The sequence below is a fragment of the Phyllopteryx taeniolatus genome, chromosome 7 (assembly GCF_024500385.1).
Source record: "Phyllopteryx taeniolatus isolate TA_2022b chromosome 7, UOR_Ptae_1.2, whole genome shotgun sequence".
In the NCBI taxonomy this organism is placed as follows: Eukaryota; Metazoa; Chordata; class Actinopteri; order Syngnathiformes; family Syngnathidae; genus Phyllopteryx; species Phyllopteryx taeniolatus.
Window position 1 is genome coordinate 22,932,456 of NC_084508.1, and position 10,821 is coordinate 22,943,276.

At 40.5% G+C, this 10,821-nt stretch overlaps 1 protein-coding gene across 8 annotated transcripts in view; it reads right to left on the minus strand.

Annotated features, from left to right (window-relative positions):
- The window catches only part of LOC133481397 (guanine nucleotide-binding protein subunit beta-4), a 48,630-nt gene that overhangs the window by 9,698 nt on the left and 28,111 nt on the right, over positions 1-10,821 (minus strand). For 5 of the 8 annotated variants that reach the window (XM_061780682.1, XM_061780680.1, XM_061780683.1 and 2 more), the window contains 7 exons: positions 9,313-9,419; positions 9,063-9,077; positions 7,880-7,943; positions 7,588-7,750; positions 7,234-7,300; positions 4,755-4,956; positions 2,104-2,320 (listed from right to left, as the gene is read on the minus strand). In XM_061780682.1, coding sequence (XP_061636666.1) covers positions 2,104-2,320; positions 4,755-4,956; positions 7,234-7,300; positions 7,588-7,750; positions 7,880-7,943; positions 9,063-9,077; positions 9,313-9,419 — 835 coding nt within the window. Of the gene's footprint in view, positions 1-2,103; positions 2,321-4,754; positions 4,957-7,233; positions 7,301-7,587; positions 7,751-7,879; positions 7,944-9,062; positions 9,078-9,312; positions 9,420-10,730 lie in introns of all 8 variants that reach the window. The other 3 variants (XM_061780686.1, XM_061780687.1, XM_061780684.1) reach the window with 3 other exon arrangements.

The window sequence follows — 10,821 nt, forward strand, 5'->3', positions numbered from 1 at the left end:
CCTTCCAGAATTTATCTTTCACCTCTAGGTCACATCCTACCTGTGGGGCATAGCCACTAATCACATTACACATAACACCCTCAATTTCAAATTTCAGCCTCATCACTCGATCTGATACTCTTTTCACCTCCAAGACATTCTTAGCCAACTCTTCTTTTAAAATAACCCCGACTCCATTTCTCTTCCCATCTACACCATGGTAAAATAATTTAAACCCTGCCCCTAAACTTCTAGCCTTACTGCCTTTCCACCTGGTCTCCTGGACACACAATATATCAACCTTTCTCCTAATCATCATGTCAACCAACTCCCGAGATTTTCCTGTCATAGTCCCAACACTCAAAGTCCCCACATTCAGTTCTAGGCTCTGTGTTTTCCTCTTCTCTTTCTGCCGAAGAACCCGCTTTCCACCTCTTCGACTTCGACTTCGACCCACAGTAGCTGAATTTCCAACAGCGCCCTGCAGGTTGACGGCGCCGGTGGCGGACGTTGTTAACCCGGGCCACGACCGATCCGGTATGGAATTCTTTGGATGAACGCTCATATTTGTTTGGCAAGGTTTTAAGCCGGATGCCCTTCCGACGCAACCCTCTGCATTTATCCGGGCTTGGGACCGGCCTACAGTTTGCACTGACTTGTGCCCCCCATAGGGCTGCATTCCATAGGGCTGCATTTAGATGTGTAATGTACATATAACGTGGATATACTGTGTAAGTATGAGTGAGCTGAATGGTAGTTCGCATTTATTTATTTATTTATTTTTAAACCTAAAATCATAATCGCTAGCGTGCTAATGCTAATCTTGATTGCTAACCGTTTATCATTTAGTATTTTGCGGTCTCAAACTCTGTACACCAAATTTAAACCATACACTCAGTACCAACATATGCAGTTTAGGAATTTAATTCCATCCATCCATTCATTTTCGGTACCGCTTATTCTCATTAGGGTTGCGGGCGTGCTGGAGCCTCTCAAAGCTGACTCTGGGAAAGAGGTGGGGTACACCCTGGACTGGTCACCTGCCAATCGCAGGGTACATATAAACAAACCACCACTCGCACTCACATTCACACCTATGAACCATCCCTCATAAATGAGAATATAGCATTAAAAAATTTTTTTTTTCGTAATAATAAGGGGGGATTATTATTTGATCAATAATCAATAAGAGTATTGATTATAAAAAGATTCGACAGTGACAGCCCTAAGTGACTTAATAATCGCTAGTATACAGGTAGTTGGACCTCTGTTGTACATGGCCACCAATAGATATGATTGTGTAGATAAGCCAGAGCAATGAAGCAGCCCGGCTACCAGAAATGCCTATATAGCCATGCTGGGGAGGTCATCGTTCCCATAGAAGGCAATGCATGGACACTGAAATTAAGTCATAAATTTCTTATTCATCAATTGATTTTCATGAGGGTTACGGTTTTGTCAACGCCAAAGCGTATGCTATCGATACACAACATTTTTAAATAAGCAAAAAATAATATATTTCAATATATTTTCTAATTTGACTCCCAGTTCCCTTGTCGTGATTGTACACCGTTTTATGCAACCATATGCTGCACAATGTACTGGCATCGTTGGTCTTTTGGTTTTCTTGCTGTACACACACAGTGAATGCACTGACAATTTTGACCTCCCTGGCTTAGCGTCGCAGTCGGGCATAGAGCTCAAAATGGACGTGTTGTAGTGACCAATTCATATCTACGTGCTCAACCATTAAGTGTGAAATTTAACAACCAAGTGAATCTTTTTCCATCTGCTATACGTTATCTACTTTAAAGTTGAAATTGTTTACCAAATCTAGGACACAAGTAAGGTAAAAATGATTACGTGTAAAAAAAAAAAAAAAAAAAAAGCCACAATAAAGACATTCATTTTATGGTCATTTGCTGCCATCTTGTGACTGCATTGTGATACTACTCAGAGGATGACTGATAATTTCTTCCAAACATCTCCAATAATATCAGGAAGTACATTTTATAGTATCCAAAATTTATACGATAAATATCAATAGTCACTGTAAATACCATATGTCATATTGAAGAGATTTGTCCGTTCTAGGGATCCGCCCCATGAAAAACCCTAACGTACCTGCCCGTTCGCCTTTCAGAGTGTCCCAGACGTTGCAGTTGAAGTCGTCGTAGCCGGCCAGCAGCAGACGGCCGCTCTTGGAGAAAGCCACGGATGTGATGCCGCAAATGATGTTGTCGTGGCTGTACATCATCAGCTCCTGGTCAGCTCGCAGGTCAAACAGCCTGCAGGTGGCGTCGTCTGAGCCTGTGCCAAAGGCATTTCCATTGGGGAAAAACTGTAGGAAGGGGGAAAACGGTGAAATCTAAGGATTAAGATTTTTGTTAAAATCATTAACTAATAAGATAGTGTGTAAAAAAAAAAATAATAATAAATAAATAAATGAATAAACTTTAATGCAGCAAGGAGATATCCTGATCATATTTGGGCAATCCTGAACGAGGAGGCTTAATCTGCATGTTCAGCAACAATTTCGTTTGTCCACATGCAGGGGCTTCGTCAGGGATTTGGGGCCTCACCACTTCAATTCCGCAAACTGAAAATAACATTTTATGGGGGCATTGTCAGTCATTAAAGAAAATAATTATCATCACTATTCTCCCTCTTACGGTACCAGAGTTTTTCCAGATAAAAGCAGTTGCTCGGCTGATTTTCTTTTTGTCCGGAGTTGCGGGCAAAAATTGGAGTTATGAGTGCTAGCTATGGTGGCCGCAAACTTCACAACAAGCAGCAGTATAGCAGTTTTTTTTTTTTCTTCTATTAAAACTGTCCTGTTCGGTTGCATGGCCTTGCAAAATGGTGGATCTGTATGCCTTTGTGCTGGAGCAGTTTTGCTGTGTAACAGGGGAGTTTGAAATACTCCCTTCTGCTTATTAGTATTATTCTGATGTTTATTGAAAATGCAGCCGGACAGAAAAGGGTTTTAGGGGACAGACAGAGGGATAGAGTGGACAAGGGGACGAGGGTTGAGAACCACAGCAGAACAATAGTGAGACAGTCTAGATATGTGAACAAAAGTAACATTACAACGGTCATTTGTAGATTGGGGGGGGGGGCAGGCGGCACCCAGTGAGGATATGCAATAACTAACCAAGAGAACAAGATAGAGGACAGAAAAGGGCAGGACAGCTTGTGGGGAAATGAGCAAGGCAGTGCTACTGACGAGTGGTGCTTTTTTAGTGTCTGAACACCTGTAAGAACTTGTGAGTTGTTATGTTTGTATAATCTGTGTTGTTGTTAGTGATCCCAGCACAAGTAATGCAAGCCTGTAGTGTGTCTATCGAACTTATTAGTGAATGAACACGATATCACATGCATGTTAGTCAACTGGTGTACGGAGTTGCTGAACCAGCACATCGAGGAAGGGTGAGCACCCCCCATCCAAAAGGGAGGGGTGGGTGGGGGTCAGCGAGCTCATCCACACACACACACAACACAAAAATGGGCATTTTAACAGAGGTGTTAAAATTTTTAAATCAACTGTAAATACTGTACAGTAATGTGTCAGTCTTGGCTTTTGTATAATAGTGTTACAAGACTGTCACCACAAAGTACACAGCATAGTGTGTTCAGAATTACAGCTGAGTTAAATTGAGTTTGAAATACAACTTTAAAACAATTCAGTGCAATCAATTCAATCAATCTCAGTTATTGTTCATTTAACTTTTATGAGAAGTGAATACTTTTTTTTTTTTTTTTTTAAAGATTTTAATGCTATGATTTGTGAAAAAACATTTTATTACCACTCCAATATATGTTGTGACTGGAGCAAGATTGTATGACTTGATTTGCAATGACTTGACTTGCTTGAAACTTAGTGGAGACTCGACTTGCTTGATTTTTTTCCCCCCACAGTGACTTGGGACTTGCTTGAGACTTGAAGGTTAGGACTTGAGACTTGTACATATGTGACTTATTCCCACCTCTGATAGACAGGCTCACAAAAGTAGCATCAATGTTGTAATTCTAAATATTCAAACAAGCAACCTGTAGAAAGAGCATATACAGTACATTCAAGAATATATTCTTTATCCTGTGCAAAAAAAATGCAAACAAAAAAACCTTGATTATTCCAGTTTATTTGCGACTGCCTTCTTTGTTTCATTATCAAATCTGTGTCATATGTCTATACGAATAAAGCCAAGGTGCTCACACCAGAAAGAGGAGCACAATGTCATCATGATGAACAAACTCCTTTATTCTTTACATTCTATTTAATGATATTATAACAATATGTTTTCATAAAGTGCAATACTGTCGTGTGCTACTTTTTATTATTATTATTATTATTAATATAATATACATGTTACAAAATTTTCTGTAGATGTTTTTCAGGGTACTGGAACAAATTAATGGCATTTTCATTCGTTTCAATGGAGAAAGATGATTTGAGATACAAGCGTGTTCACGGAACAAATTAAACTGGTAAGACAAGGCACCACTGTAAAATGATTGACAAGATTTTTTAAATAAAATTTTAAAACGTAAGGTCATGAAATCCCTGTTGATTTTAAAACACTTATTGTAGGCTTCAAAAAGTGGTCACCCTTGTATAGCAAGTATAGAACTATAAAACACTCAGATCTATGAAGAGTTTATCACTCTTAAACCGAAAGAATCTAAGGCAATCAAAAGAAGGAACATATGAACCATTTTAGTTACCATTTTCTTACACCGACGTGTGTATGTGTGTGTGTATGTGTGAGACTCACAGTGACAGCGTTGATGTCGGACACATGGCCAGTGAAAGACTGCCTGCACATGCCATCACGGATGTCCCACAGCTTTGAGGTGGCATCACAGGCTCCAGAAACAAAGGTCTTGTAGTCCGGACTGAGCGACAAGCTCATCACATCCCCAGTGTGGCCAGTGAAGGTTGTGGCCTGCTGGCCCGTCTCTATGTCCCATAATGCGCTGGAAGAAAAAGTATTCAAGATGACTACTCTTGTCAAGTGCAAAACAGTGCACTGTATATTCATTTACTCAGTGATTTAACCAATCTCCACAAGAGGTATGGGATGCGTGTATCTGTATAGCAGATCCCAGTTTTATTTTAATCTGTAAAACTGAATTTCATCTTTCATACCGCTCACTATTCGTTTTTTGAGACAGCTGTTGACCCTGTGGGGGAGGGGGGGGGGTGAACTTTTGGTGAATTGTTAAGCAATACAAAATTAATACATATTACATATATGGTGTGTATATATACAGTGGGGAAAAAGTATTTAGTCAGCCACCAATTGTGCATGTTCTCTCACTTAAAAAGCATGTAATTTTCATCATAGGTATACAGCAGGTCCTTGGTTGAAGTTGGACATTCATTTCTACGTTGACAACCCCTAAACCAACTTTGTATACAAATCGCAATGCGCCGTAGGCGGTCACTAACCTACACTAACGCAGTAGTAGTCATAAATACAGTAAATATTTGTATAAAAAAAAAAAAAAAAAAAACTTTTAGGCCATAAATATAAAACAAAATGAAAAACAGTAAGTACAGCTATAACTGAGTACGCTTTCTTGTGCAGGGTAACAACATTTTTACATAGCTGTGCAAACTAGTTTTCATTGTGTGCTCTCTCTAACCACAAAATGGTGTCTGTAGGTAACGTCGTAGACCTAGCACCTCCTGTATGTACCATACATTGGCTATATTAGTATTGGTACATTATGTACCATACTATACCATAGTTATTACCAACACTACATATGCACGGGAAAGGAGAGGAATGAAGATTAGCCAAAGTAAGACTTCTGTATATGTGCATGAATGAGAGCGGTGGAGGGGAGTGAGGCTACAGGGAGCGATAGCGAGGGTGGAGGAGTTTAACATGCTTGGGGTCAACAGTCCAGAGCATTAGTGAGCGTGAGAAGGAAGTGAAGAAACAGGTCCAAGCAGGTTTGAACGAGTGGAGGAAGGTGTCAGGTGTGTTGTGTGACAGAAGAGTCTCTACTCGCTTGAAGTTTATACGGTAGGACAGAGGTGAGGTCAGCCATGATGTACGGATTAGAGACAGTGGCACTGAAGAGACAACAGGAAGCAAAGCTTGAGGTGAAACAAATGAAGATGTTGAGGTTCTCTCTAGGAGTGACGAGATTGGATATGATTAGAAATTAGCTCAGAAGGACAGCCAAGATTAGATATTTTAGAGACAAAGTTAGAGAGAGAGCAGAGGAGAGAGAGTGAATATAGTGGGAGAAGGATGAGGAGGATGGAGCTGCCGGGCAAGAGAGCTATAGAGGAAGACCAAAGAGAAGGTTGATAGGTGTAGTACGGGAAGACATGAGGGCAGTTGGAGGATGGAGGAGAGGCTTACATGGAAAAGGATGACACGCTGTGGCGACCACTAACAGGACAACCCGAAAGGAAAAGAAGACATGCAACATTTTGTCTTCAATTTGATTCTTGAAGGTCCCATATTTTACCAAACCAACTTAGTATTTGGGATGTTATATTGGCTCTATGGTGCCTCAGTCAGTAAACGTGAAATATGAATTAAAATTGTCCACACATTCCTGAGTTCCAGATGTTTTTTTTCCATGAGGTTTTTTAGCTTATCTCCATCACTATCGAAGATCTCCACCTATCTCTCCATTCCAGTCAGCACTGTCAACCTAACAAATGTGTGCTCTCACAAGTGGGCCTTCTACAAGGAGGCAAGCAATCAGAGGATATGGACAAAGCGGATACAATACTGGGTCAAACAGAAGTAGCTGTCAGAGGGGACTTTCCTGGATAATCGTATGACTAAACCAAGGTGTCGTTTTTATTTTATTTTTTTAAATGAAATTTACACTTTTATACTAAGTCCATGTTAGAGTCACTCTATGGATTTCTAAATAGCCACAATATTTAAGGACCTTTAAGGATGTTTCGCATTTTCCCCTTGTATTTCTTTGCTCTTGTAGCTGGTACCTAATATATGGATATAAACAACATGACACCTTAATTTCTCTCGAGGTTAATAAGATATCCATCTATCCTTTCATCATTTATATCTATCTATCTATAGCTGATGGAAAGCAACAGACAAGGCTTCTCCATCTCCACATGATGTTATGCAGTTATCAAACACTTTGTAACGTGCAATGGAATGGCAGTCTTTCACCGCATACTTGGCCGTTTTCTGAGACCTACCATCAAGAGTATATTTGTAAGTTGAACTCGCAGAAGGATATATGCACACTCACCAAGTGGTGTCTCCAGAGCTGGTCAGTATCTGGTTGTCATCCAAGAAACGACAACAGGACAAATAACCTGAAAGAAGAGACATTATTCATGCATCACTTACAGGTAATGTTTTACATGACTCAAGATGACATTGCTGTGTCTACACAGATGTGACCTCATCCAGCACATTGTGTTTACACTTCTGTTGTCTAACATTTATCTCATCAGACAATATATCGGCAATTCAGGAAGTCTTTTTCCCTGACCTCAAATCAGAGCATGATTTTTTATTTTTTTTTTAAACCCTCGACGGTATCAGGTGGACTGATTTCTGACACTCTCTGACAATAGTGCAAGACATTTGTTGTGCTCACCTGTATGTCCCGGCAGCTCCCGGGTGACACGCACACTGCCCTCACGGGTCTTCAGGCTGTATATGGAACAGATGTTGTCCAGGCCGCCACAGGCCACATAGTTCCCAGAGGGGGCATAGGCGCACGTCATCACCCAGGAAGAGCGGAGAGGGATGGCATGCATCTGTGGATACCAGTTGCCTTTTTATTATTAACACTGTCCAGAAATTAATTAAGGGTTGAACTGTAAAAAGTAGTTTAAGACTGATCGACAGTATATTAGAAGTTTGCTGCCGCAGGTGAGTTTTCTGACCTTATTTGTGGTGTAACTGTCCCAGATGATTAGCTTTCCATCTTGTGAGGCACTGACAAGAAGCCTGGAAAACAATAACAAAAAAATAAGATGATGCATGTTGTGCATGCATTTTACAAACCACCATGATCTACAATGCATGCATGTTGTGCTTTCAAAGCAATGACAGGCAGCCACCGTGCGCACTCTGTGTACTCAACTCAACTTTATTGATTTATTGCTTTCACAACAGCCGCAGCTGTATTAAAGTGTACCAAAACAAAAATGTAGACAAAATTTAAGTTGTACAGACAGAAGGCATCTATCTTGTGCTCCCTTTCTTGCTCAGTATTGTAATGTCCTGCTTCATGTAATATTATTCAGCATGGAAATATCTATTTTCAGATGGGCAGGAACCTTGAGGGGCGAGGAAAAAACAAAAACAGAAAATATGAGAAATCTACTGGAGAAGAGGAAGAAAATGAGGAGAGTGAAGAGAGAACTGAAGGAGACACAGGGATGCCTAAGTAGTGCAAATGCAGAAACACCCTGACTGCATGTTTCCTGCTCTCTTGGGACAGGAAGTGGCTTGATGGGGCTGTGCTATAATCAAGCGGGGAGGCACCGAGCACAAATGTCAGTGGCTATGTACAAAATAAAGTCCCTGCTGGATCACACAGAGGGTGCACACATGCTGGATAAATTGTTATCTCAACCATTCAAATGATGTTAAAAATAGTCTGTAAATTTGCCTGAGCTATAAAAAAAAAAAAAAAAGTTAAGGTTGTGGAATCCCCCTAGAATTCACATCATACAAATAGAAAGCCACTGCAGGGACTGCATGCATGTAATGTAAAAATAATAATTCTTGGTACAACAGTTAAAAACGCAGTTTGTATGTTTTTTATGATGCGGAAATGTGTGCAGCCACAGTCTGACTACCGGTTTAGACTGACTATTTCTGAATCATTCAAGTATTCGAAAAGCTCTCAAACTGCATCTTTAAGGCGATTTCAAACAAGGTGTGTTCAATGCCGCTGTCAGTGCATTACAAAAATCATCCGTGTGATAGTTATGAAATGTAATTCTGTCCTAACACATGTTAAGTAGAAGTGGAGGTGCCAGTGTCATTCACTCATGGTGGTATTAGTCATATTAGTAGAAGTGGTAGTAGTAGCAGAAGTAGATGTATATAGCCCCACACCTGGGACTGCCGTCACTGGCCCAGTGCATTGCATTGGGAGACAGATGGACAGAGAGCAAGATTTAAGTCACATACGTAGATAGACATAAGATACTGACACACATACATTATAAACACATATACTATAGTTAACACCCTATATTATCCTCATTATGCACTTAAGTTCAAATGTATTGTGTATGCGGGAAAAAGACAAGAGGTTTAATAGAGCTACTATTTTTTTAGGGGGTCTGAGGAATAACTGCAATACCTGGAGTCACTCCCCCAATGCATTGCATAGATCTTGGCCAGGTGGCCCCTGAGAGTGCGTCTTGTCCGCATCTGTATCCGGCCCACTGAGTCCAGACCAGCTGTGATCTGCCAAAACACAGGAAGGAGTGTCAGTGGTTACAGACACTTATCACTGTAACCACGCACCACTGGATACTACTGTATTCTGCGTTTAAAACATCAACAATCTGTCAACAATGAGGTGAACAGCGTATCAGGAAACACAGAATCAAGTCATACAGTCATGAATACACTTCTGCCATAGCTATAAAATGAATGAAATGACAATATAGTAACTGAGCGTGCCTTTTTGTGTCACATCCTGTCCTAGTCTTACACCGCTGCAGAAACTACAATAGTTAATTAATGTGCGCCACTTGAAATGTTGTATGTTGGACCGTTGTAAACTCCTGTATACACATTTGTGAGCCACCAAATTCAAACGTCATACAGGTTGTACATTTAGATACAAATGAAAGTATTCAGGAAAAATCTGCTTCATGCCCAATGTCCGGCAAGCCTTTCGCAAACCTTACCAGTCTTAAGCTCAGGGAGGGTTAACACCACACGTGTTCTGCATGATCGCCTGTTCTTATCAATGCATCCATCCATTTTCTGAACCACTTATCCTCACTAGGGTTGTGAGTGCACTGGCACCTAACTCAGGTGACTCTGGGAAAGAGACGGTGTGCACCCAGAACTGGTCGCCAGCCAATCGCAGGGCACATATAAACAAACAATCATTCGCAATCACATTCACACCTATGGGCAATTTAGAGTCTTCAATTGACCTACCATGCATGTTTTTGGAATATAGGAGTACCCAGAGAAAACCCACACAGACAAGGGGAGAACATGCAAACTCCAGACAGCCGAGGCTGGATTTGAACCCGGGACCTCAGAACTGTGAGGCAGATGTGCTAACCACTCACTCACCGTGCCGCAACCTTCTTATATTGTTTAAAATTAAAAAATACATGATTATTTGAATCTGTGTATTATTTGAATATCTTAGTAGTGATTGCAAAAAAACAAGGTACATTTATACATGGCATCTCATCTCAGTCTCATTGTACTATATAGTGAAAATAAAAAGGCATTCTATTGTGAGACCAGTTTAATATAAAACAGAATTATATACTAGATACATAAGTAGGCGGTTCCTGCTCCAGCTTTCAATCAGTTTGGGAGTCCTTGGTCTGGAAATTGTGAAATACCCCTGGTATAAATTTTATATTAAAAAATGATATCAGTTATCGGTATCGTATCGGTTTGGAGAAGCAGCAAGTTAAAGGATCGGTATTGGTGGAAAAAACAGAGCCTCCCTACTTGTCACAAAACAATTCAAACAGACATCTATTCGAAGGTAAGTTGTTCAAATGAGTCATATTTGCTAACCTGTCGCTCTTTGAACTCTTTAACGATGCCACTCTGCGAGGTGTTTGGACACACTGTAATGGAGGTCTTCCCACCTCCGGTCCGAGTGGCT